We start from the raw sequence: 27,381 nt of genomic DNA, 5'->3' as shown, positions 1-27,381 counted from the left end.
GGCTGCTGGGGAATATCTAGGGCCAAATGAAATTGGAGGGTGTGCTCTCCCAGAAAGTTTCTGGCACCTTATTCTACTCAGAACACTAAAATTAGTATTTGGCTAATATATTTTCTCCTACCTGAGATTTTAGATTAGATTTTGGATTTTTTTTCATTTTATTCTGCATGAAGATGTTTTAAGCTAAAACAAATATAAAACTAGGTCCTGTTATAAGAACTAGATAAAATCTTCCCTTCTACCTCCTGTTCTTGTCTCTCCCATAGCTTTACTAGACCTTTAGAGGTCAGCAAGAAATGCAGAGACTGGTCCTTTTTTCCTTGTGTGTTGGGACAATTTATTTCTTGGTAGTTCAGCTTTTCTGTATGTTCATGTTGCAGAAATTCACAGTATATTCACTCCAGCTGCTTCTTGGAGGTGAAACAGAAAAAGGTCTGAAAAAGCACAAAGATAAACACAACCACTTGAGCAAAGACGTACAATCTATGGACCCTTAAGAAAAATTTGCCTTAACCCCACTACCACCAAAAAGTAATATTAAGTACCATGACACAGACTCAGGTGTAGCAGTGGAACAACAGGAAGCAAAAAAACCCCTTGGAAATTTGACTTCTTTGATTTGCCATGGTAGGATGTCAGCTGGAAACATCCAAGCAGAAAAGGCAATTTTGCGCCCACAGAAGATGGGCACAGATCAACATCCTCAGCACCATATACCTGACCCTCCAACAAAGTCCCTGAAGCAAATTTGCACACAACAGCTGCTAGTTCATTGCTTAATAAGCTGGTTTAAATTCTGTCTTGTGAATTAGGAAGAATCCTTTACTCATACTCTTCTCAGAAACAGAGCACTATTTAACCTCCAGCTGTAGATGGCATCACCTGCCTTCTTCCCTTCCACCCCAGATGGAATAAAACAGAGCAGTGTGGCTTCAAGGTGATCACACATAGGGCAGGAATTCATTCAACGACTCCATCTCCTTGAAGAAATACTTCCTTAGAATACTGAACTGTTCTTTTTTACACACCAAGGAGGAGTAATTTGGAAAGCAGGGCATGCATAGTACCCCCACTGTGAGCAGTTAAGCTTTGCAGAGAGAACAAAACTGCCACTAATGGGAGGATGGAGCACAGAGAGGCATTCACAGCAGTTCCTTCTCCTCACTGCTGCAGTGCAGCACTGCAGCCAAAGGCACTAGAGCCAGTCCAGCCTGACTGGGAAGCAGTGAGGAACACATTCTACAGTAATGCTCTCCATCAAATCTAAATCCCTCCCAAGACAGCGTTCTGAAAGAGATGTTACTCACTGAGCTGTGACAAAAATGTCTTCTATCTGTCGCAGACATCTTTTTATTAAAAATCCTTTCTTAGGATTTTTCTTCCTGAGAAGCTGAGAGGCTTCAGGAACAAAATGTAAACAATGGTTATCTGCTGATGTGGAATGCAACTGGTGCATCTGTGTTTGGCCCATCTTGGATGTTTACAATTAATGGCCAATCACAGCCCAGTTAGCTTGGACTCTCTGTCTGAGACACAAACCTTTATTATTCTTTTCTATTCTTAGCTTAGCTATCCTTCTGAGATTAAAGCTTTTTCTTCTATTCTTTTCAGTATAGTTTTAATGTAATATATATATAATAAAATAATAAATCAAGCCTTCTGAACATGGAGTCAACATTCTTGTCTCTTCCCTCACCTGAAAACCCCTGTGAACACCATCACATCTATCTAGTAAACACCAAGTGAATGCTTATGGCAATTTCTTTAAAACCATTTCAACATTTGTTTGAGGAGGAACTATAATAAAATGCAGATGCTGTCCTTCTTTACCAAGATATTGAAGCACTTAAAAAAAAACAAACAGCAGCAGCCATAGGGAAAACAATGAAGGCTGTGCAACAGAGAGCCCTTCTCCATCTCATCATCCACACCAATGCTCTATTCACCATCCCTTAGACCTCATCCAACATGTGATCAGTGCATTACCACAAAGCCCCCTTCCCAAGAAATGCAAGCCTGTTGGTACTACTTGTAGGCCATGGTCAGAACTAGTAACAAATCCTGTACATGATAAAGCAGAGCTTGCATTCAGTGTCCCAGATTAGAGTGTCACCAGGCATACATTTGAGCAAAATCAATTTATCATGAGTGTTGATCGCAGTGGTGTTACAAAAGAGCCAAACTGGTGATAAAACTGTACTAGATTATTGATATAACCTATTGATATAAGGAAAGCCAGAAGAGCTTTCATCCTAGTCCGAGTGCCCAAATTCCCACAGTTCTCGCTCACAGAGATTGAGCCAAATAATGGAAGTCGCTTTTCCAGTGCTGCACCTGCACACACACACACACACACTTGGGCTGGTTCAGCACAGGCCAGCCTGCATCCCACAGGAATTACAGCACACACAGGATGGGCCTGGCTGCTTCCACAGGTCACTCAAAAGCAGGACAGTCCCTTTGTGTGTGGAGCCCAGACTAAGCCAGCTCACTCAGCCTGTGTCGGTCAGAATTCACTGCCTCTATATATATATACATATAAACTCTAGAGGGAACCAACTGACTCCATGTGCTTGGATCCAAGAGTCTGCATGTACCAGGAGGAGCATGTAACTTCAGAGGCACTGACATACATGCAGAGGCAATTCCAGAAGCAAAGGAACAGAAAAGAATCCAAGCTGGAGATGCTCTGGCATTCAGAAGGGACAGGCATGCAGATGAATCACATTTTATAGACAGTCTCCCATAATTTTCTTTTTCCTAGGACACACATTCCTAGCATAGAATCCTCGAACAAAAGCACAGTAAAGCCAGTAGAGTAACACTTCCTTCCTAATGGTAAGAATTCTATTTACATATTCGAGTTTAATCTTTTAAAGAGCTAAATCTTTCCATACCTAATACCAAAATAACCAATTTCTTAGTGCTCAGTCTCTCCTACATAAATGGGAGGTGTTTGAACAAGATACAGAGCTAGTACAGAACAGCTTATAACACAACTTTTATTAGAAAAGTTATACATAACAGCATCAACTATTTTCAAGAATATTAACTTTGAAAAGCAACAAAAACAGACTAAAAATGTGTAACAAGAAACTAATGACCTTTTCTATAATTAAACATTCAAGTTATCTACAATGTCTCTTTTTACAAAGGAGAAAATTATGGTTTTACAGGCACATCATGTTGAAAATAAAGCTGCAGTAACTTTATACAATTAACTTTTTCAAGGATTAGTAAAACATGGTCATCATGTAGTCTCAGAGATTTTAAACATTCACATAATTTTACAGTTGAGTATACACTGAAATTTAGGAGTCCCAAAATTATTTCACAAAAGTGCCAACATTAAAACCAGAACCTTCACTGTGAATAATTTTGCCCTAAAAAAAGTTAAGACAGGTCTCCATAATCAACATATTCACATAATTTCTGGTGCTACCTGGTCTAACAGTAAAGCTTCATTCTTTAGAAATAAAAATCAAACCGGATTTCTTTTGCAAAACTGATAAAACGTTTTGAACATGGGAGTGTACATTATCAGAAAAAATTGACACTAAAACCATAAATATATCCAAAGAGCCATTAATACACTACACAATGAAGTGGAATTGTGCCCATCTGTACTCTATATTCAAAGTTTGTTGCCCTTTTGGTACAGGTGGTATCTGATTTTAGCAATTTTTCTTATTCTTACTGTCGGATGCTTGCTTAATAAAAAAATCAGATAATTTACAATCTAGAAGTCTGTTTTAAAAAGTCTGGAGTTTATATACAGCTCTAACAAACCTAAAGGACTATGATTTCTTAAATGGTTAAATGACATTACTAGTTTTCATTTGTCACTTATTAACAGTAATTAGCCATCATCAGTAGTGGACCATAACAAGGTGATAAGTGAAAAGGAATGTTTAGTCTAAAACGCTTCACATGTTCTGTCCTTTCATGTATCACGTAGAGGAAGTGCTTTCCACAGACACTCGTTTCCCCTTAGCATCAAGGGCTACAAAAATCTGACTGCAAAAATGCAGTGACACAGCAAGCTGACATATCAGGCACTACCTTTCATATTGGCAGCTTTAAGAGACCCACGGTATGCACAAAGATCTAGAGAAGGGGAGAAAAAACTACTACTATGAGAAGCAGACCAAACATTTCAGATGAGTTTGGCAAAGTTTTTAATCAGACAAAAGGTTGGCCATTCAGATTTACTTGTATAGGTTAAAAATATCTCTACTGAATCAACTAGTCAAATTATTGTAAGACATTTTCATTGATACTCAACATCACATGCACCAATATTGCACACATCTGCTCTGAGCTGCTAAAACAATCTTTATCTGGGTGCTTGAGATGTCTGGTTTCTGCAGCTGGAACTCAAGTCACCCAACCCAGCCAGCAGTTTCACTAAAAATTTGAGTGGTAAAGTTAAAATACAAACCCCAAAATAACCCCAAGAGAAAACCAAGGACTTTATACAGACAATAAAATCTAAATTTTCTGCAATGGTCTTGTGGGCCCTACGGACGGGGCAATACACACGCACCGGTGAGAGGAGCACGAGCTCTGCCCTCGGGAACCATTCAGATAATGTGAAACCTGGGACCAGGGGTGGCAATGATGTCACTGTAGGGCTCCTCCTGTGTCAGCTCTATAGCTTGCTGCTTTTTCAGTACCAGGAAACTGTAGAACTTTGCAGCTGCTTGTTTTCTATTCGTATTTCTGCACAGATCAAGCAAACTGATGGATTCTGCTCCAGTCTTAGCAAGGGCTCTCTGAAAAACGCAACATTGATATCACAAGTTAAATAGAGAACTACACAGAAACAACAATGTCTCTTGGCAAGATTCTGTTTGTTGACAACCCCAGGACACAGAGGGATTCAGAAGAATAGGAGCATTGTAACATGTACATGAAAATTTCTTTATGGATCTTAGCTATATGAAACCTAGTAGGCTTCCCAGGGATGTGTGAAAATCACTCTTGAATCTGCTGAATGTATTCCAGAAACACTGTTGACTAGCACAAGATTTTATTTCTGCAACAATAGCTAACCAGTCTTTTTTGACTAGAGGACAATTTTTTCTTAATAGGAATAAAATAAAGCAAAAATCAAGCTTTATTTCTCAAAATAAATGTAATTCCAAAAACAATAAAGTAAAATTTCAAGAGCTAACATTCTTTAAAAGATGCATAATTTCCCAAAGTTTATTTCTAAGACTCCTCTGTCTTAAGTAAACTAAGTACCCCAAGTCACTAAGCTTTTCTCAAAGTCTTGGCAAGAATATATTTAAAAAAAAAAAAAAAAATCATGATTACACATCTTTTTGCTGGCCAGGACAACAACTGAAGTGCTCAATTTAAAGCAGAACTGTCTGTCCTGGAATGAATTTCAACAAGATGAGAAGATATTTGGCTGGGCAAACCAAATTATTTTATATTAATCAGACCTTAATTCCAAATCTCATTGCAGATTTCATGTTTCAACCATCCAATGTGATGCTCTTTTGAGTACATGGAAGAAAGAACTGAAAAAAGCTAGTTATGGCCAAAGAGATTTCTAAAGCTCTCTTCAGAAACTGTGATAAAACATTCAGAGAGGAAAACATTACACAACACTACCAACTCAACATCTGTATACTTTAGAAATTATTTTTAAGCTTTTTCTATTTTAATCAGTTGTGCTGATTTGGTTTGGGGCAGAGGTAATTTTCTTCACAAGAGCTCATATGGTGCTGTTTTGCATCAAGTAGGCTGGAGGTGCACAAGGAGTTGGGAGGGGACAGAGCCAGGGCAGCTGACCCTAAATGGCCAAAAGGATAATCCATGCCACGTGGCATCATGCTTTGCATTCAAAGCTGGGCGAGAGAAGAGGGGGGTGTGTGACCATTTGGGATGTGGCATTCAGTGACAGCCAAATCTCACCAGTTGCCAAAATGTTTAAGGGAACAAAGGAGCTACAAACCAGGCTGCAAGGCAGAGGTAGCCCAAGAGTATGTGGAGGACAAACACAGAGACTGATAAGCAAAGGAGCAGTTTGCACTTCAGCTCAGGGTGAACATTGTGGTGTTCAGTCATCGTATCAGAAAAAGCCTCTTTAGTTCCAGCAAGCCAGAATCCATCCCACAGACAGGTATGTCTGTGCAGACGAATCCACGTGCTAGAAATCAGCCAAAGTCACATTTCCACAGCTGTTAATAGATTCAGCTTCTCATGGCATAACAGTTTTCAAACTAGCCTAGACAGGAAGTAAACATCCTGTACAATGGTGTTATCCCTAGACTCTTATGAGGGTTTGCCTAAAGACACATAGCAAAAAGTCAGAGGCACTACGATTTCATCAAAAATACAATCAGTTATTTTATAATTTCAATTTCTGTGCACACAGAGTGTGGACTTGAAGGTTGAAAAACATTTAGGTGAAAAATTTTAATTCAAACGTTCTCTAAACAATAAGTGACAATTATAAAAGTATAGATTTCATTTTAATACAATTATTTGATACAGATTTAATCAACTACATGCATTCTTCCCCCCTCTATGATAACTGGTATTTTAATACCAGATTCCCCCTCTAAGATAACTGGTATTCTGTAACACTGACTGCACAGAAAGCTCTTTCTTGACATTTTAACTCAGCTCAAAAGCATCAGTGGACACACTCCAAAGCTGCTTTAAGAGAAAGCAAATAATCATGTGTACCTGAAGGCCATGGAGCATTTGTTGAGTCCTCTTGTTCCATCTCCTTTCTTCTTGATCCTGATCACCCCCTGTGCCATCTTCTTCCTGGAAGCAGGTGTGTAAAATAAAAGACATGAAGTTTGTTACCATAAAATGAAGTTTATTACCATAGGATATTAAATACTGTAGCTAAGAGACAAGTTATCCTATTTGAAGACATGGCTGGTTTTCTTGCAAAAAGCTACTCTCTTTAAGTAGGACAAGCTATTTAAAATGAACCACACCATTAAAGTTCAAAAGTTCTTATCTAAGGCATCATAAACATTTAGTGGTTTAATCCAGCCATGGGCAAGAACAAGAGAACACTAATTCAGAACAGAACGTATATGTAATTTAAAAAATTAAATAATATTTATATTATTAAATGGTCATGAAATAATTTAAGAATTAAATTTCCAAGGGCTATTTATAAGGACAGACAAAAGAGTTATTTCTTATGCCTTTTACTGAATCCACAAACATTCATCCACTTCTGGGAAACACACAAACTGATTCTACACAGGGTTCTTACTTCTTCCTCCTCCTCTTCCTCTTTCTCCTTTTCCTTCTCCTTCTCTTTTTCTGGCAGAAGTTCTAGCTCTGGTATTAGCTGGCAGATGTTTTGGGGCTCCTCTGGAGGCATTTCTACAGGTGGTATTTCCAGCTGTTGTGATGGTGGATGCTTTAAGAGCACACAATACAGTTAAACAAACAGTATCATTTTGTCAGTTCTTTTACAATAGAACAATGGTGCTACAGACCAGTTTAATAAAATCCAAGTATATAATCTTAGCCACTTGTCGGGATTTTTCATTTTTGAAAACCAAAAAGCAATTTTGTTTTGCTGTCCATATGTGTATTTTCAATCCTTTAGATTCTACTCAAACCAGAAATTTTAACACCACTGTAAAGTAAAAAGGCTTTCCAGTAACTTCACTTATGCCAGCATCCAAACTACTGATCTCATTCCTTGGATCAGCACATGCAAATTTAAAATCCCACATCACCAGATGCAATGCTACACAAACACACTTTAACTCACTGGAACTAGTCATCTTCAAAATATCAAAATGCTGTTCTCATCAATACAAATGAATGAAGGGATAAAATGAATGAATGAAGGGATTAAAACATTGGTACCTACAAAGTTTCTGAAAACATATGAATTACTTTGGTGCTGAAGTATATTCTCAGAAAATATTTATGTCAAGAGGAAAATACAGAAAAGAAAATTAATAGAATTTATGTAGACAGTTTTAGTAAAATTAATATATGGTACTCTCCCCATGAATCTATAAACAATTAAGTGTTTGCCAGTAAAGTTACCTTGACATGTGAAAGTGTTTCTACACGTACCCTAAAAAATGGCAAAGCAACTTCTGATGTAGTCACACAGCAGGTATCACTACAGGTTGTTGCTAGAGGCCTGACCTGGCCTCTAATATAATCACAGAATTCCCAACACACCAACACCCCCAATTACACTGACTGACTTGACTTAGCACAGTCGATGGTGATTTCACCCCATGAAAGGGATGAGAGGGCAAAAGGAGCAGCAGCTGCCACCCTGCTTACTAAGATAATGTAACATCTAACAGTCCCATTCTACAGTGAACAACCTGTCAGCCAAGGAATGTGAAAAGTGAGGTTAAAAATTGCACAAACATGAGACACAGCATAAACAGGACTGTTCTCACCATGCAAGCATACAGAAAAATACACCTTTCATTTTGCCCATTTCCTTCCTCTCCCCTTCACAGTTTCCTTTGACACTGCATCGCAGGTAGTGTCCAAGTCTATTCACAACCAGGAAATCTCTCCAGATCATCAAAGTTTTTCTTTGAAGCCTTAAGCCTGGAACACTAGGGCTGTCTTAAAAGACATTTATGGAGCTAACACAATCCTTGCTTCATGGAAGCTGTTCATATACACTTGCCAAGCAGGACTTGATAAGCAATACACGAGATTCCTTGAAGACTTTTACTGGAGGAAGAAGTGTAATTTCTTTATCCTACCAGCATTTCAAATGTTTCAATAAGCTTTTCAGCTAACAAAGGCACCAGAATGATACCCAGGGACAAATGTTCTGATGCTACTACAGTGAATCTCAAAGGAGATTCACTGTAAAGCTAGGGCCTCAAATCTGTGTCGTTTCCTATTCAAAAACACTGCTCACTTCTCATTCCCCATAAAAAACCAGTAAAAGCTTACTCACAGGTAACACTGGCTCTGGCTCTACTTGCTGCAGTTTGCGTTTGACCCCAGTCTGAGCTGGTGGCGGTGGCATAACCGACTCGTCCAGGTTGGTTCTGCTGCCTTCCATCATCGACTCTTGCAAACGGCTGGGTTCTTCCAGAATAGGCTCATCTGTATTCACAACAAATCTTCTTTTAGATACTTAAGAATGTTATTATAGAAACTGTACTAAAATCCAATCTGCTATTATTTTAGAATTGAGCACTCTCAACAGCCTGCACTTTTAATCCACTGGTTCAAGAAATTCCTAAGCATCCCCTATTTCTAGGAAAAGTTATTTTATGCCAGAGATTGCATCAAATCAAGCTAAACCACCAGTGCAAAGCTCATTGTTTCATACACAATCTTTGATGTCTTAATACAAAGCACAGATAAAAGAGAAAAAATATGCTCCAAAGGAAAGCAGAGCATCTTTGACAAGACACAAACCAATGACATCTCGTTGCTGCTGCTGCTGTTGCTGCTCCTCTCTGGGAACCTCTGGGTTTTCAAAGTCTTTAAGGAACTCATCGAGATTGTCAGCTTCTCCACCTTTCCTCCTCTTTCTCAGGTCTTCTGGTACCAGAGGTGTAAGACAGCGAGTAAAGAGCTACAAAAGAAACATTACATTATTCACTATTGCAGTTCTCAGTGTCCTTTTATTTCATTTTGGATTAAGTAATTATGGCCTATCTTTTTTTATCAGTTTTTAATCTCCTCTCCAACAGTACTACCTTCTAAAATTTATTTATCTTTGTAACTGATAACAGCAATGTTCAAAATATTTACCTTAATTCTTTTAATATGTTTTTTCTTCCAATTATGAATACTGCCATCACTATTTATATGCTGACATTTGCTATAAACGAAGCACAATTCTGAATATGGTTCCATTTAAAAATAAACTTGCACAAAAACATTACCTTCAGTAGTCTGTTATTCCACAAAGGCTGTGCAGGCAAAGAGAAAAGCTTCTCAACTCCACCAGTTTCTTTCCACATCATCAATTTCTTAGTAGGAGGTGCCAAATCCAAAGTAGTGACAATATCAGAGTAGTCACTTAATTGGGCTCGAATAGTCTTGCTGTCCAGTTCTTTCACACTGTCCACAATCAGCTTTCTCTTCCTCTTTGCTTTGGTTTCCTTGACTGTTGAGATTTTTAGCAAGCAATGAAGGTTAGCTCAAAAAGGTACCATGCTGTAAAAGAATCCTGCAAGTTCTCTACAGGTCTTACCTGCCCACATATAAAGCTGCCTAAAGAATCTAAGGCAACACTAGCTTTGGGAGAAGGATTAAAAGCTATGTGCAGTACAAAACATCAAATACTACGAAGGCTCTCCCATAACCTGCAAATTCTTCTGTGAATTTAAATCTATCTAAGCGTCAATGCCCTCAGCTGCACATGCCCCTCTCTCCCATGGTTTGCTTGATAGGCTGGTGCAAACACTGGCCACCAAGTTGAACAGAAGATGGAGCACCTCTCTTATGAGAAAGGCTGAGAGATTTGGTTTTGTTCAGCCTAAGGAAAAGGGAGCTTTGGGGTGGCCTAATTGTGGCCTTCCAGTACCTGAAGGGAGCCTACAAGGAAAATGGGAGGGACTTTTTACAAAGACATGTAGTGACAGGGTAAGGAGGATGGGATGGCTGCCAACTGACAGAGAGTACATTCAGACTAGATATTGGGAAGAAGTTCTCTACTGTGAGTGTGGTGAGGCACTGGAACAGGCTGCTCAGAGGAGCTGTGGATGCCCCATCCCTATCAGTGTTCAAGGCCAGGCTGGATGGGGCTCTGAGCAACCTGCTCTAATGGAAAGTGTCCCTGCTCATGGCAAGAGAGTTGGAACTAGATCTTCATGATTCCTTCCAATCCCAGCCATTCTATGACTCTAATCACAGATTTAAAATACCATACCCACTTTTTCCCCTAAGCCCTACCTGAGCTTTGGTAGAGTTAATGGGGGTGGTTATTTTAACTGTAAACTTCTGACCCTATTCTAGGATAACATGACTGTGCTCACAGCCTGTACTCTGCAGCAGACTCTGAAGCTCTGGTAAATGCTGTCTTTGCTGGACCAGCAGATTAGCTGGTCCCCTGCTGCCAGCCTGCCACGAGAGGGCAGTGCCATGGCTCTCCCACTGGCCAAGCAGGGAATCAGGGCCTGGAGCTCAGTCTAAAAGAACAGGACAAGCTACTTTCTTTCCAGATATTAATTTTTTAATAAAGCAGGGGTCAGTATATAATGAGCCAAATAGTATCTTGCATTAAAGAAAAATATAAGGAAAATCCCTACTTAGTAGAAATTCAAATACAAGGTGCACCTCCTGAAATCAGCAATTCATTAAAGCTACAAATCACTAGAACAGCAGTCATTCTCAGTGTAAACAGTCAGTCCTGTCCTTCAAACACAGCTTAGCAAGAACTGTGCTGCACTACAGATACAGTATTAGAATGAAAGACATGCTGAGCTCCATTCCGACTCAGTGCATTTTAACTAGCATATTTATCTAAAGCTACAGTATCATGCTGTTACATGCACTGACTGCAGAAACTACAAACTAGTATTCTCTGACACCATCCATGTAAGCTCTGGAAGGTACTGGAGGGCTACTATTAGAATAAATGGAATTCAGCACTTGATCCCAGCTTTCTCTCCCAAGTGAGAAGCAGAGTCAGCAGCAGTGCTAGACACTCATTTCCCCTCCATCAAGCTGAAGTGGTCTCTGACAAACTGCACAGTAGTCCCCAGCAGCTCACTCACCAGTTATGTCAATAGGCTCCAGAGCAAAAGCCTCCTCTTCATTGGGAACAAGCGTTGTCTGGTCAGTCATGGTTGGTAACGGCTCCACCGGATCGACCGAGTCCGGGCTGTCCGGGCCTCCCACTGCCAGCGACAACAAGAGCCTTGCACTAGGTCAACACACAACAGGCTGGGCCACCCCTCCCATCCCCTCCTCCAAACCTTCAGGTGGCTTCCCACACGTCACACTTTTGAGCTTAGTATGCTTTTCAGGAATTAGAATCCAAACTACACAAGTAGAAAGTAATTCTAGCTCTGGTGCTAGATCATACTCACTTGATACATTATCATCATCATCCATATCATCGTGGGGAGGCTGTTCTGGCATCATTACTCCACTTTCTGAGAGTGCAGGTGGGTCATCAAAAATACCACCATCATTATTACTAAGAAGTTTGTCATCTGAAGAAACCATATGAAAGAATCAGTTTTGCATCCACAAATTCATGAAATAAGTATAGACAAATTTACAAAGAAGTACAGACAAGTTTATTACAAGACAGATGAAGATAGTGCAGAAGTTAGAAAGAACTTTCAATGCTGACATAGAAGAAGGTAGCAGTGCTCTATCAAGGGGCTTTTCAGCTCTAATTCTGAGCTTAGAGATAACGTTTATTACCATATACTTGCCACATATTTGCATCTTACATTTAATTTTTTAGAACTTTGTTTTAAATATGCCAACATTTAATACGCTGTGAGTCATCTATACTGCTGTAGTACTCACAAAACGGAATATATGCTCAGTGCAGATAAACACACATACATATACACATACATATATACACACATACACAGACAGTGAGTATAAATACTCACTGTACAAGGCATAACTTTTACAGGATCTGGCAACAAAGGAAACAACTTCCCCTCATCTACCCAAGAACTAATTAATTAAAGTAGGAGGTAGGATAGAGGAAAAACAAATTTCTCAAACTTACCCAATATTCCACCATCATTTCCTTCCCCAAAATTATCATCTTTGTATTGGTCTTCATACTCCAGGTGATTAGACTTCTCATTGAGGTGACTGGTGCTCTGTTCAGGTTCCAGGAGGAGATTGGAAGCACTAGTGCTCACCAGCATGTCATCCTCAAACGCACTACCTTCCCTCATCATCTCACGATCGTCCATCCCAAAGTCACCTGCAAGAATACAATTGCACTGCTCTAAGTGCTAAAAAATTCAGATGCAAGAGACCTACCTAACTGATCAACAAAGGCCCATATGTAGGACCAAACTTTAATTCAATTAATCCTATTTGCAGAGTTAATGACAAGATGTTAAGGAATTGTGACCAGCAATACCATAGCATAAAATACTGTTCAAACAATTATAAAAATAACTCTCTCCTTTTCAAAGCATTTTATTGTACTCATTTGAATTGATATTAGCAAGATCCTACTAAACTTTATCTGCACAGAAACCAAAGAATGCAATGGAATTCAAAGACATTGTGCCTTATGCCTCAAGGCTGGGCTTCCATTACAGGGAATGAACCAACACCCAGTCAACACCATTTTTAGGTTATTCTTTCAAAACTATTACTGAATTATGGTTTACAATACTGCAGGTTAGGAACCAGACATTCAAATAAAACTGTCTTTAGGTTTTGATTCAGATGTTAGAATACTGTCCTTAAAAGGACATCTAAAGTAGCAAACTTGTCACCAGTGCTGATTCAGCTTCAGAAATGTCCCACTGGTTTCTGACTGAGAGCATGCTTATGATTAAAGCAACAGCTCAGTTCATATTCACATCACATTTTGAAAATTATAATTGTCACAGTACTTCAATGATTAACTTGATTGAATATTCTTCAGCTTTTCTTTCTGCCTATTCTAGGCAGCTAGAAGTTCACTGAACATTAGAGGACAGACTTTCTGGAAAAACTGACATGAACAAACTAAAACTTAAACGTACAAAACCACAGCATGTTTGATCTAATTTGTTTAGAATTCATAGTAATTACAAAACCGTATCTTAAAATAACTAAAATTAGCTAGTAACACATAGTAACACATGAGAGCTTTACCAAAGTCATTATCCTGGAGGATACTGATGTTGCCCACTTCTTCTCTCATTGTAATTTCTTCCACTCTACTCTGGTTCAAACTGAACTGCTGAGCCACATCAATATCACTTAAACAAACAGAAGGCAATTATTAAAAATCTCATTAAAAAAAAAGAACAGATAAAGGCTGCTGAAATAAACATGACATTATTCAGTAAAAAACAATTTTACATTCAAGTCCATTATTGAAAAAAATAAAGGTGAACACTGAATAGAAACTACTACTTAAAACAGTGAGACCATTAACGGTTCAAACCTATCATCCAAATTGCATTAGCTTCTGGGAAATGTATCAGTAACCTCTCTCACTCCTTGCTGTGTTGGGATTACTAATTTCAAAGAGCAAATTAACAATTAAGAAAAACCTTCAACTTCAAAACCTATTAATACAGTTTATCAAACACTGTATTTTGCACCACTACCAAGCTAACAACCTTTGTGGTGTATTTCTGTATAAATACACAGAAATTTTTGCACTTTCAAATTAGTATATACTCTAATTTTAATTTAAACTAAATGGACACTGAGTAACCTGGATTCTAAAAACTCCATTATGAATAACTCAAATTTAAAAAATAATAAAAAACATCAGTTTTTTAAAGATTAAGAACTATTCAGGTTGTATACTTGTTATATGTAGAAGTAACCCATAAGTATTAAGAAGATTTAAGAATTAAAAGTGACACTTTAAAAAGTCAACAACATCCCCATAAAATTAATCTTTTCCATCCTAAGGAGGTATGTGATGTAGGATGCCTTGCATAGAAGAAAAAAGAAGTTATAACAGGTATCTGAGTTTTTGAAAAACTCCTGTAAAGACAGCTTTCAGTTAAAGCCAATGCTACTATGAACTTAAAATCAACACAAAAATGACTGCACACTTCCTTATCAGTATAGAAGAAAGACCTAAGAATAGAAGTTACCTACAGACTATTTTTTTACATTCAGCAATGAGTTAACTGTTTCAAACCAGTTCCTCCTCAACTAAAACCAATTCTCATTGCCATGGAAATGGACAAAACCCAAAACTTACTCTAGATCAGGGAGTGGTTGGTCAAAATCGTGAAACTCCTCAGGTAAGGTAATAGCATTATAAGCAGCCTCTCTGTTTTCCTCAGGCAAATCAACAACTCCTGCAAGGAAGAACACCCAGACATCAGTTCCCATTCCTTACAAGGACAGCATGTTTCACTGTGTCATTAACATTTTCTCTCTGCATGGGCCTACTGTCTTTAAATTTGTTGAACTGAACTGATGCTGAGATACCTACAAAGAAACCTTAGATAATGGTAGGAAGTGAAATTCAAACTAAATTCAAAACAAATATCCTCAAGCCCTTGCACTGTCTGTATAAAATAATGTTTGTGTAGCACTATGCAGAGCTGTGCAGCCAACACAGGCATCATATTGCACAACACTACAGGCACCTGCTCCAAAAGAATTTTATCATGATACATGGCATGAGCTGCAGGGTTCTACACTGCAGGGGCAGCACAGGGTGACTACTTTGCTACTGGTCCTTTATTCAGTTCCATCAGCTCCAGAAGTCCGGGAACAGAAGTGACTGCACTTGGGGCTCACTAACTCATAGGCTTCTGCACATAAAAGAGCTGTATTACCAAAACCACCACATACCTTTTCTTATCCTCCAGAGATGCTTACTCTTATTCAGCAGGCATTCTCAGAGCATGAATATCAGATTGGGCATCACAAAACCAGTGCCAGCAGTTGGTCCCTCTGTTTTATTCAAAGTCTTAAAAGGTCAGGGCACTTGAAAGTGCATGGGAAATGCAGGTTCAATTCCTTCTGTAACTTGCAGAAGATTTGAGCTCTATGCTCTGCCTTCTGACCCACACATACAACACAGGCAATTCTGAGGTACAGATACTTCAGAAACACTCTGTTCGCTCACTGTGCTCCCCTCTGCAATGAATAATCAAAGAACCACTGTCCACAGAGACCAGGAACAAGCATGAGTCTGTAGCTTACTCATCATGGTACCTGACTAGGAATGAAGACATCTAGTCCATCCTTTCAGGGCTGTTCAATATTTTTACTTGTCTGCTGCTTAAAATGAAATATGCAAATGATTCTCAGAACAGAAAGACTCAATGCCTAAGGCACAAAGTTGATAAACTGAAAATAAAGATCAGTGCCTCAGCTTCTGTCAGGCCAGCATGCCACTTTTTGTAAATCTTGATTTTAAGGTGCTTCGACATGCACTCTGTTAGGAGAGGGAAAATAGGCTGCCTTGTGATATTAAAATTATGTTCTTATTATAACCCAGGGAAGTTAAACAAAGTAATAAAGAAAAAATTAGCAACAGTCAACAAATTGCCACTGAAAGCTACATAAAATTCAGTACTTGAATTCAGTGCCTGAATCACAACCTGTAGATCAGGAAATGAAGATAAAGGCATTACATACCTTAACTTTTCTCAAGTAACTGCTGTACTGGCTTTCAAGAGTTGCCTTTTTAAAAAACAAAAAGTCTCCCTCAATTTCAGCTTTTAAATCTATTGCACTCACTAACTTAAAAAGGTAGAACATGATTTAGCAGCTGTGAGCATCCAGCAGCATCAGTGCAACAGCTACACTTCAGCTCAGAAAAAGTTCCCCAGGCCAAAATTAAAGAGAACTATCTATAAAGACATGAAAAAATGAAAGCCAAATAATTCATTGACTGCGGGACAGAAAAGTAATTTCAGGTATTAATATGGCACCTCATTTTAATGCAAAATATTTAAGTAAGCAACTACAGAGTGGGAAATTATGTTGCAAACATATAAAAGGAAAACTATCTTTGATGCCCACATTACAGTCCACATTATTTTCAGAAACTATAATGTGAAAGTGGCAAAAAACCAGCTTACTTTCATGTTTCTTTTGTAACTCATAGCAAAAGAATCCTGACCCTTGATGGAAATCAGTCCCCTTCTGTTCTTCTATTCAGTAGGGCACTGGCCTTTTTCAGGCAGAAGGTAAAAACCATGCAGTGTATTTCCATTTAACATCATACACCAGCCACAGCCAAAACTGTGAGTGGAATTTTACTGAATCAGCAATGATAAGAGAAGTTTTTGTTCAGAATTCAGTTAAAAGATGTTTTCCAGCAGACAACTCAGTCAGCCAGCCAGCTGCAATAATTACTTCTCCTATAACCTATACCTTTGTGTAATTATACAAACATAAGAAGGCAGAATTGTATGCCTTCTTAATAAATACATTTATCAATGTAGCTTTTCAGAGAGCACTTAGAAAAAGACAGATACCTGGACGAAAAGCCATCTTAATCTTAATGAAAGCCTCATTACAGTCTGCAAGAAGATATTTTGCTTTCCTGTGGTAGATTCTAACAACGCCTAGTAAAAGATGTCCTGAGGTTCGAAGTGCCATCTTCACCTAAAAACACATTGCACAATCAGTGAATTAAATGTATCCTCAGTATTCCCATAAATGACACCTCAGTCAGATTTACATGAATTTTCTCAATAAAATCAAATATCCAAAACAAGTATAAAAATCAGCAGAAATCTGAAGAAACAAAGGATGCAAAGTCTACAGTTCAAGGTGATAGCCTATTACATTATTTACGGATGACCCAGCAAATATCACTAAATTAATAGCAGCTCACTCCAGGAATTCCCAAACACTGCTCTGTCTAGTTAAAAAATAAGTGGCAAAGCCTATCTTTACCACATCTTCTTTTCTACCACCTTTGCTACTTCAATTGTTGGAAAAGCGAAATATACAAAAAGTTGGGCAGCCATAAATAGTGATTTGATTAAGTAAAATCTGGTTAAAAACTGTTAGCTACCTCTCCATGTTCTGTCATGAAGTGAGAAACACTGGAAGATGTGGAGTGCCCATAAACAAGCACTGCCACAGTAAAACAATATTAAGTTCCCTTCCTCTTCAATCTCACTACTTTACTATGTAATGAAGTATCTACTGTGGGAACAGCAAAAGGAAAACAAGTAATTCACAGAAGGACTCTTCTTTAAGTATGTTAGGCTGAAAGAGCATGAAATTTGTGTTGAATGGTACATGGAATAATTATCTCACAGAAAGAGTAAGCAATACAGGATTTAACATCAACCTAAGAATTCAAGATTTTTATTTCCTCCAACATATTTTTAAAATTTCAGCTAATGAACTGTTACACACAAAGTTAAACATATGAAGAAATGCCAATTAGTTTCTCCTTTCTCTATAAGAATGCTCCAGCTCACTAGTGAGACTATGAACATTATCTTCTTCCTAAATCCTTCCAAAAGTGATAATGAAACAAATCACTCTTCTAGAAGAGTAAGCATCACTGTGATTGTACAATACACTTTTTGCTTACACTTAGCACTTCTTCTAAAATCTAGAGTAGTACTATAAAAACTGTTAACATTTGTATCAACCAAAATAAAACATATAAGTAAGTTTTCTTTTGTTTTCAAGTAGTTGCTTTTTTTATAAGACATTGACATCTGTTAAGTGACAAAAATCACAACTGTACCATCAGTTTTAAGATGAACAATTTCATTGTCATGAGTAGTAGAGGGGAAGAAGAACATGTAAAAACATTAAGCTACTTAAAATTTCCTCCCATTTCACAACAGAGTATTATTTCACATCCAAACACACCTTTCCACCCTTTAAAATAGCAACACTAAGAACTTTATTTGCTACCTGTAATTACCACCTGTACACTCAAGTTCTTTTCAGTACAAGGTCACATGACATTGGTGTAAAACAGATACCTTTGGGGAAATGATGCTCTCCACGCTGCTCTCCAGGTTACATTCAAACACGTGGGCTTTGGTCAGCTTCTTATCCCAGTGGGCCGCCAGCCAGATTTTGGCCAGCGGCCCACGTTTGCTCAGGACAAAGTGGGCATAGAACATGGTCCCAGATGTCTAAAACAAAGAGCAAACCTGCAAAGAGAAAGGCAAGTATTTCTTTCCACATCTTTTATTTTATGAGGAACATCCTTGCAAATACCTCCCTTATCCTCAGAAGAAGTACACATATTTGATTTTTAACCACTGAGGTCAGACTATTTGTTTAATATGTTTAAGAAGCCAACACTTACAAATGGTATCCATGTAAGAGCATATTACATGGATAATGTAATGTATTTATTACAGAAGAATTACAAAGCAGAAATAACACCCACTAACAGCCACATACACAACTTAGAAATGTTTACCACCCCTCAAGAAAACATAATCTTGAATCTTTTTACCTTTAAGGTAATGATACCAAACTCTCCTAATGCAAAGAAGCACATCTCAGTTTTCACTCCACAGTAGTTTCCTATGACTTTCACTTCTTTCTACTTTTAGTTCAGTAGCTACTACTCTCCTATACCAGTATATAGTATACATGGTTCCAGAAAAAGATTCACCATTATAAAATATACAGCACTAAATCTTTTTGGACTTCACTATAACTTCCTTCCTGAACAGAAAGCACAATTGTGTCTTCCATTTCTGAGCAGACCATTCTCCATTTCATATTTTTTTTAATCAAGTGTTGATAAAAGTGGTGAGAAAGCTGACTGCATTATTCCAAACTTCTTTAAGATTCTATTTTCTTTCTCCTTCAGCAGAAAAAAAAAAAAGGACATTCTTATCTATTTATCTAGTAATTACTTTGTTACGACTGGTAAGATGCCAACACATCAAACCACGGGGAATCAGAACAGCATGATGCCTTATGATCTAAACATGCCACTTCCATGCATGAGGTAAAGATATGATTCAGTTAACTACAAGCAGAGGAAAAGAAAAGTTTGCTTTAAAAAAGTAAAAGAATCTCCACAAAGAGTTTTTCCAGTAGTTTCTATAACCCAGGAAAATTAATCAAAAGAGAAGAACAGAAAAGGCACAATAAATGCATTTTAGTTTTTACCTCCTCTACACCTACAGAAAAACAGCCAGAGGAAGCACAGCAAGTCACAATTGATACTGCTCAGAATTTAAGTACAGGGGCAAGAGAAGCTCTGACATTATTGATTCAGTGGAAATAAAGCCAACCTCCAGACATCTGGAGAATAAATGAAAAAATGTACATCTCCAAGTCAAGTCCAAGAAAGATGGGCATGAGCAAGCTTTTCCAGGAAGCACATCGAAATAAATTTTGGATAAACACTTTCTAAAGAAAGGTATTATACTTCCCTCTCCCCAGGATATTCTGAAAGACATCACACTGTCTTAAGGCCAGCAGACAAATCAATCCTCGCATATTTTTGAAGGCCTCAGTATTTTTGTACATGTAGAGACATAACTTTGCAGCACAGCATTTTAATATCTTGAGTTGCTACCAAAACCAGGCAACAGTAAGCCTGTAATTACCTCTGAACATGAGGAATAGGGGAGAACACAAACATAGAGTAAGTAAAACCACTTGTATTAATCCATTAAAAGCATTCAATAACAGTTGCAAAACAATGTACTTTGATTAGTGGAGTTTGGCACAATTATTAAAACAGATAACATGGGTTTCACAAAACTTCAAAAAAACAGTTAACTGAAAACATACTTAAGTTTCCTGTTAAATGTGAAACTCACTATTTGGACAACTTGGACAAAATCAATTTATCTATCACTTTAAATCTGTTTCTCTTCATCCATCGCTGAAGCCTTGCCATACCGAAATACACTAAGGGAGACTGTGACAATCAGACTACAGATAGTTTTAAGGTGTGTTTCAATCTGAACTGCTATTAACAAATAAGGATTCTATTACCTAAAGCAATAATTTCCTGCCACTTCCAAATTCCAGCAGATGCTCTGCATGGCAATAACTGGGTTACAGCAACTGTACAAACCCACCTTTACAGTTCAGCTGTTTAGCACCTCAGCTCTTCAAAGCGAGCCCCAAAGGCTGCTCCCGCTTTCTCCAGATTTTGTCTTTCTTTTCAGATACTCCCTTTTCTGCATTTCAGGCTTTTTGTCTGATCTTTAATTCATAGCACAGTATGTTGATGCAGTAGCATAAAGGGAGAAATAGATTTTCTGGCATAATTTGAGATTGGGAAGAATGTTAAAGGAACCAAGAGTTCCTACAAGGGGCAGAGTGCTCAGGCAGACACACAGAATATATCAATGGCTGAAAAGCAACTCCTAAGAATCCACAAAAGGGTAGCTGATGACTCTTAAAAAGCTTGTAAAGTAAAATACAACTGTCAATTTTTGAAATTTACTGGATATGAAACAGGATTCCTCTAAGGCAAAAAGAGTATGTACTCACACAAGGCCAGGCAGGACCACATCCTGATCTTGCCAAATTAACCTTTTAAAATACCTGCAACTTTATTGCCATTAACTTTGAATTTGCTTCAATGTGCCACAATTATTCTCAGGTTTTCTCTGCCTAACTTGGTCAACAACCGTACAATTTAAAAAATACAGAAGTGTAAAAAAATCTCCTCTACTCAATGCTCTTCTCTTCACTGCCCTTCTACACACAAAGTAAGTGAAACGTAAAGCAGAACTAAATAATACTGGTCATACACAGGGTCTGAGCCAGAATGTGCCGTTTCACCTTCTCATCTGAGACTCTGGCAATTGCTCCTTCCAAAGCAGCAGTAAGAAAATTTGGTAGATGGTATAACTATGGGCTTCATCTTAACCCTCAACTCATATATATTTCATCTTAAAATCCTTGTTCTGACTAGAACAGCTAAACTGTCTAACCTCTGAAGAGCACACTGGCATAGTTAGTCCCATTCTTCAAGGCATGCAGAAAGGTGCTTAATGAACTAAGAGCTGACAATAGGCAGAACATTCAGCATATTTTTATTTGATTGTGGTTCACTCTAGCTCATTAAACCCACTCCTCAGCAGCCCTCCTTAGGTTAGGTTATGTACACACACACATATCAGTCCACACCTGAAGTTCAGTCTTCTGTTTTTTTTACTGTCACCTACTTTTGGTCCTTGTAAAGCTAGTCCAAAACCACAGTCACACACAGATGAGTAGACAAATTCCACACTACAGTTTAAGAAATTAGCCAGTCATTTTAATTCATTTGTCCTTATGCTATCCTTCAATTTCTCTTCTTTGTTGGTTTCTCCCCACCTGCATAATTTCCTCCTAAGCTGTTTCTGCTTTGCTAAGCCCAGGCAGCCCTGGGTGATCTGGGGAAGGTGGAGATCACCCTGTGCACCTGCATCAGTCTGAGCTGGCCCTACCAGACTTCAGAAGTTCAGAAAAACCACCGTGACCATGAAACTGTTTTTTGAATTCTTCAACTTTAACTCATAATCCCTTCACTCTCCAATCCTTCTTACATCACTAGACTTCCCATGTGTGGGCACTCACTAACGCTGCCTCCCTGGCAGGTTTTGGTACCACACTGAACATCTGGTGCCACTGAAAAAAAAAAAATCATCACAAACTCCACTAACATCACCTTACAGCTCCAGGCCTCTTTTTGCCACTACCTTATCTGATCTCCTTCCTTCAATCACCTTTAGAATTGTCTGGTTAATCCATTTATCTGAATTTTAATATATTTCTTTGTGCCACCTGCAGCTTTACTAAAGCTCAGAGTCAAGTCACCTTAATTTCTTATGTCTACAAAATCAATTCTTAAGATAAAACTGAACTAGTTCAACTTTACATACCTTTGGTAAATATATACAACATTTTCCCTTTGTCTCTAGGTCTCGTTTCTTGCATCAACAATCTGGCAGAAATTCTATGGCTGAGGCTGCACGACCAGGTCTATTAATTCCTCAAACTGTAGCACTCCGTTAGAGGAACTGCATTCACTGTTCTCCAATTACAATATACCACACACCTACACAATCAGATAGAACCAGCGCCCCACTAAGGTTACCAATTCAAAAGGCAGATCACTCACAAGTACTGTAAGAGCTGGAAATTACTGAACCCTCTGAACAACACTGTCCTCTTCCCTCAATTCCACATTCCCACCTAACCCTCAGCAGGTATCCTGCCCTTGCCCCTACACTCAGAATGCTCAACCAGTAGAAAACAAATCTTATTAATTTAAGGCCCTGTCTCATTATCCCAACCTATTTTGTGCAATTCCAGATCCAATTCAAACTAATAAATGTTATATTTATTAGTTTGCATAAATCATGTACTAACACACTCTTTTAAAGGTATGTAAATTGAACATTCCTTATATTACTCCATCTTTTGCAGTTATTTCTCTGCACTGTTCATCCAGAGAGCCCAAATGTAAAAAACTTTTTAAAATTTTACCTTTAAGAAGTTAAACTGATGTGGTAACTAAAGCAAATACTCTAATTTCTGTGGGAAATCCCATGGTATAAGCAAGACATGATTAATTTGTGTGGTAATTTAAGTTTATTGTAGGTCTCACCAGCTTTTTGCTCCTCCTTTTATTACCCCTATCACATCTACTTCCTCTCTAGTTAAAACTTTAGATGAGTGGGCCTTGCTTTCCCAAATTTTGTAAAATGTCTAACATTTATAAATGAACCTTCATAAAATAAAACAGAAGCCTGGCCCCAATAATGCTTTGATGTCCCGCGGTTTTGATAATGAGTTCTACTGAGTAGGAGATTAAGGAAAGTGTGCTTATCACCCACATTTGCACAATGTGGGCCTAAATGGTAACTTCTCCAAATTTACAGTAGTTTCTTTATGTGTCTGAATTTAAAGGAAAGCTATTTTCAATGAAAGATGCCAGTAAGTCACAGTGACCCCAAGTTTCCTTTGTTACTGATAAAAACAACGCCCTGTTTTATATTTAACAGAAGCGTTTCTAATCAGGATCAGAGAAATCTTAAAAAAGAGAGCAAGATTTCTAACAGTGTCCATAAGAGCAAGATCTTGGTTCTTCAAAAGGCCGGCATTTTTAAAGGGCTCTTTTATTTTCAGCTAAACAGCCACAGTGTCCAGAAGGGAGTTCATTGCCACTAGAGAGCCTGTGAGAACATTCAGTACCCTGCCCCATCCATGGCAGAGGGAATACTGCACTCAAAACCAGAAGAGTGGCAAATGGAACTTTGCTCCCGTCCCTCTGCCCAGACCGCAGCAGCCTCGCAGTCCGTTTAGCGAGCCACAGCCAGGGTTCGGTTACACCGCGGGGCTCGGTTACACCGCCGCGGCCCCCGGGCCTCCCCGCGGCTGCCCTGTGGCCCGGCTCTCCCCGGGAAGGTTCCCGCGGCTCCTCGGCTGCCCCGTGGCCCGGCTCTCCCCGGGAGGGTCCCCGCGGCTCCGCGCGTGTGGCCGCTCGAGGTGCGCGGACCCCGCTCCCCACAAGCCTGTCCGTGCCGCCGCCAGGCCGCGCTCAGGGCCCCGCCTCAGATCGCCCCGGACACCGGCCCCGCGCAGGGTCCCGGGGCGGCCCTGCCCTTCCCGGGGAGCCCCAGGTGTCGCGGAGCACCAGGCGGGCCCTCCCCGCCGGGAGGGTTCAGCCGAAGAGCCGGCTCCGAGCCCGTGCATGACGGCAGCACCCCGAGAGCGGGGCTGCAGCTGGGCCCCGCCGGGCCCCTTCAGGCGCCGGCAGCGACCGCGGCGGCCGGAGCCACTCCTTACCCTGCTCCGGGCCCGGGGACCGCTCGCTGCTCCTGCCGGGCCGAGCCGAGCCGGGCCGGGCCGAGCCCGAGCCGAGTCGAGCGGCGCCGAACCGAACCGAAGCTGAGCCGAATCCGAGCCGGGCCGAGCCGAATGAAGCCGAAGTGGAGCCGAGCGGAGCCGAGCCGCTCGCTCAAGCAAACAAGATGGCGGCCGCGGTCCTTCCTGCGCGCGAAGGCGCCGTTCAAACCGCAGGATGTTTACGGTCAAATTCCCCCCCACAACCGGCCCCGGCCCCGCCACTGCGCGTGCGCGCGGCCCAGGGAGGCGGGGCAGAGCCGCGGGAGCGACGAAACGGCCGCTGAGTGACAGCGGCGCGCGGGCCCCGCGGGGGGCGGGGCCTCGGCGGGGGCGCGGCCGGGCTGTGAGGGCGCCCCGCCCCCTTTGGACGCCAGGCGGGCTCTGCGATGTCGGGTTTAAAACGTGTTAAAGAATCGCTCTCTTCTCTCACAGCCCGGCCCCGGGAGGTGTTCCTGGACCCCGCAGCTCCCTCCTGCCGCCGGGGCGCTGCAGGGGTTTGTGCTGTGGGGTGGTTTGTTCTCAAGGGGAACAACTGCGAGCACCGCTCACTTTCTTTGTTTAGACCAATTTGATTTCGACTGTACATAGCCAGGTTTTCTTGCTGGATTGCATCAAGGTCCACCAGGAGCGTGGACCAGCCAAGCTGCCTCATTTGCTGCTATAGGAAATAGCCCCTGCCAGCAGAGTGCCCTGCAGCGCAGCGGCAGCACAGAGGTGTAGCCGGAAACCTCAGCACTGCACGCCCTGGCCCGCGATGCTGCTGAAATGGCCACAGCACAGCTGGGCTCTGGCTCATGCCCTGCTCAGTGCTTACCTCACTTGGGTCCCTTTTAGTGTGAAATCCTCCTTTCTCTGGCTTAGCAGACACAGGATTGGTCAAAATTGCCTATCTATTGTCTACCACTTACCTGTTTAGAAGCCCTACATCATATTGCCATTGACTGAGCAGAAATTAACGACAGGAAGGAATTATTATTACTTTTTTTTCTTTAGTTGTCGCAACCAATTCCTTAATAGTTGCCCATTAAAAAAAAATAATAAAAATGCATCTATTGTTTTTCTCATGCTCTCTACTGTTTGAGCAAGCAATTCTTTATATAAAGGACATCCTTTTTGAGAGCAAAACTAGGAAGTTCTAGTTAAATTTTTGGCAATACCTACCATGTAGTTAAAAACATTAAGCTTATATATAGGTGCAGTCTTTTCCAGATTACTCTCTGTGGTTGGTTCTCCATTTTTCCAAAGTTTAGTTTTCAATTTTTCCATTTTTTGTTATTATAGGGCTTTAAATGTACATACTTCAAAGGAGCAAGTATATGCAAATCCCGGAGAGTTTATAGTCTAAATTTGGCTCAGTTTATATCTAAAGGATTTGAATTGTATCACATCTGTTTCTCGTGGCAGTATGTGACTACTGCGAAGATCAGGCAGTAATCTTGTCCTCAAATTTATTCTTGAATCTATTTTAAAATAATGCCAGTCTAATTTAATATTATTTTTTTTCCAATGTCTATTCAGTTTGATATTTTTATGTTTCATCTAAAAGGAATGCTTCCTTCCATCAAAATTAAAAATCAAGACAATTCATTTGCATGGTCTAACATTAATTGCCTGATATTAAAATGTTTCATTTGTACTGTGGACATAAATGTACTTCATGAACAAATTGGTATTTAAACTTTAGGATAATTTTCAGATATTCTGCTAAGAATTAAAGCAATTACATTACAGTAAATAAGGAAGATCAAAATACAGTGTTTGTTAGAGCTCATGTCCACTGAGTTCCCTATTAAAAATACATTAAATTACTGCATGGCTCTTTCAAATGTTTGTGATTAGGTCAAATATTTTTCAACCTTTTGCACTTAGGTTCTCATGAAGGTCAATTCTTAAAAAAAAATAATTCTCCATTACTGACTTTGTTTGCAGTTTTGGGGTTTTTTTTAACTCAGCTTGCAAAGTGCTCTGAATGCCCTGGCCTGAGACAGACAATGTAACTGATCTCCCTGTCCCCATTTTTTCCTCAAGAGCTGCCACCAGCACTGATTTGTATGCGGCACTCCGTACTTCGCTGAGTTTCTCCTTGGGCTCTGCTCAGACACATGCATTCCAGATGGTACTTAAAAAAGCAAGTTTGTGACTAGGATCTACACTCCTGCTAGCATATAGCAGATCACATTATGCAGTGACATTTAGGAAGAAACTGAGGCAAGAAGCCTATTTTTGTTTTCAGCTTTGGTCAAGTGTTTCTGTCAGGCAATCATAAATTTGCAAGTGCAGAACAACTTCGTTCATATATAAAAAACTTTCTCTTAGGAGAAAGGACAACATGTTTTCATTACTTTGGATTAACTGAAGTAATCATTTTTCCCTGACAAACATTCTCCCTTGAAATTTGAGATCCAAATCTGCTCTTGAGTCTCATGCCCATCCTCCAGTTCCTTCCAATCTAAGCTGCTTTGCCCAATCACTTCCAAGTATTGGCAACAATAAATTGCTTTTTTGAGCCATCAAACAAGAAATTCAGGATAGTCACAGTCACACTTCTAACATGTGAAGTAGAAGGAAAAATACCATAACTTGTGATTTGATCCTCTAAAAACTTCAGCATTGCAAGGCAGATAATCCAAAGTTTGTCCAGTATGTTGGGACCTTGTCTGAGGGACAATTTCAGCCTCTGTTTACAGCAAGTCAGCTTTCTGCAGCTGTACAGGAGAGCCAGAGGTCCTGGAAAGGGACCTGCTATGCAAGAGCATATGGACAGAAGTTTTCAACTGTGAGCCGTGACTGCCCTTAGGTCACCCATAGGTGAAATGGTTTCTGAAAATGGCATTCAAATATACTACAAAATCACTGTGATACTCTGTTCTGAGCATTAGATAGACATTTGAATGCAAATATTTGCACTCTGGCTGGTCGTTAAGATTCTTGATTTCAGTGTGGGCCACTTGCCACAGATCC

The 27,381-nt window shown here is 39.8% G+C and overlaps 1 protein-coding gene across 2 annotated transcripts; it reads right to left on the bottom strand.

Moving 5' to 3' along the window:
• RAD21 (RAD21 cohesin complex component) lies at positions 1 to 24,538 on the bottom strand. 2 transcript variants are annotated; one of them, XM_066565869.1, is made up of 15 exons: positions 24,361 to 24,538; positions 18,579 to 18,752; positions 17,100 to 17,229; positions 14,861 to 14,960; positions 13,789 to 13,895; positions 12,695 to 12,898; positions 12,030 to 12,155; positions 11,715 to 11,837; positions 9,879 to 10,102; positions 9,406 to 9,565; positions 8,936 to 9,087; positions 7,253 to 7,402; positions 6,703 to 6,786; positions 4,547 to 4,775; positions 1 to 434 (listed from the first exon to the last, which is right to left on the bottom strand). In XM_066565869.1, exons 2-14 carry the CDS (start codon positions 18,720 to 18,722, stop codon positions 4,584 to 4,586), a joined length of 1,896 nt encoding a protein of 631 aa, XP_066421966.1. In that variant the 5' UTR covers positions 18,723 to 18,752; positions 24,361 to 24,538; the 3' UTR covers positions 1 to 434; positions 4,547 to 4,583. The 2 variants fall into 2 exon arrangements, with proteins under 2 accessions (XP_066421966.1, XP_066421958.1); XM_066565861.1 differs by lacking the exon at positions 1 to 434 and having other exon boundaries at positions 2,985 to 4,775.
• Positions 24,539 to 27,381: the final 2,843 nt, after the last annotated feature.

The sequence above is a fragment of the Molothrus aeneus genome, chromosome 1 (assembly GCF_037042795.1).
Source record: "Molothrus aeneus isolate 106 chromosome 1, BPBGC_Maene_1.0, whole genome shotgun sequence".
In the NCBI taxonomy this organism is placed as follows: domain Eukaryota; kingdom Metazoa; phylum Chordata; class Aves; order Passeriformes; family Icteridae; genus Molothrus; species Molothrus aeneus.
This window is presented reverse-complemented; position numbering and strand designations above follow the sequence as displayed.

Coding starts and splice junctions, on each gene's coding strand:
- RAD21 (XM_066565869.1), bottom strand. CDS start 18,722: ATGTTCTATGCCCACTTTGTCCTGAGCAAACGTGGGCCGCTGGCCAAA. Junction 10,103..11,714: donor GGAGCCTATTGACATAACTG/GTGAGTGAGCTG, acceptor AAATCTCAACAG/TCAAGGAAACCAAAGCAAAG. Junction 9,088..9,405: donor GCAGCAACGAGATGTCATTG/GTTTGTGTCTTG, acceptor TTGTGAATACAG/ATGAGCCTATTCTGGAAGAA.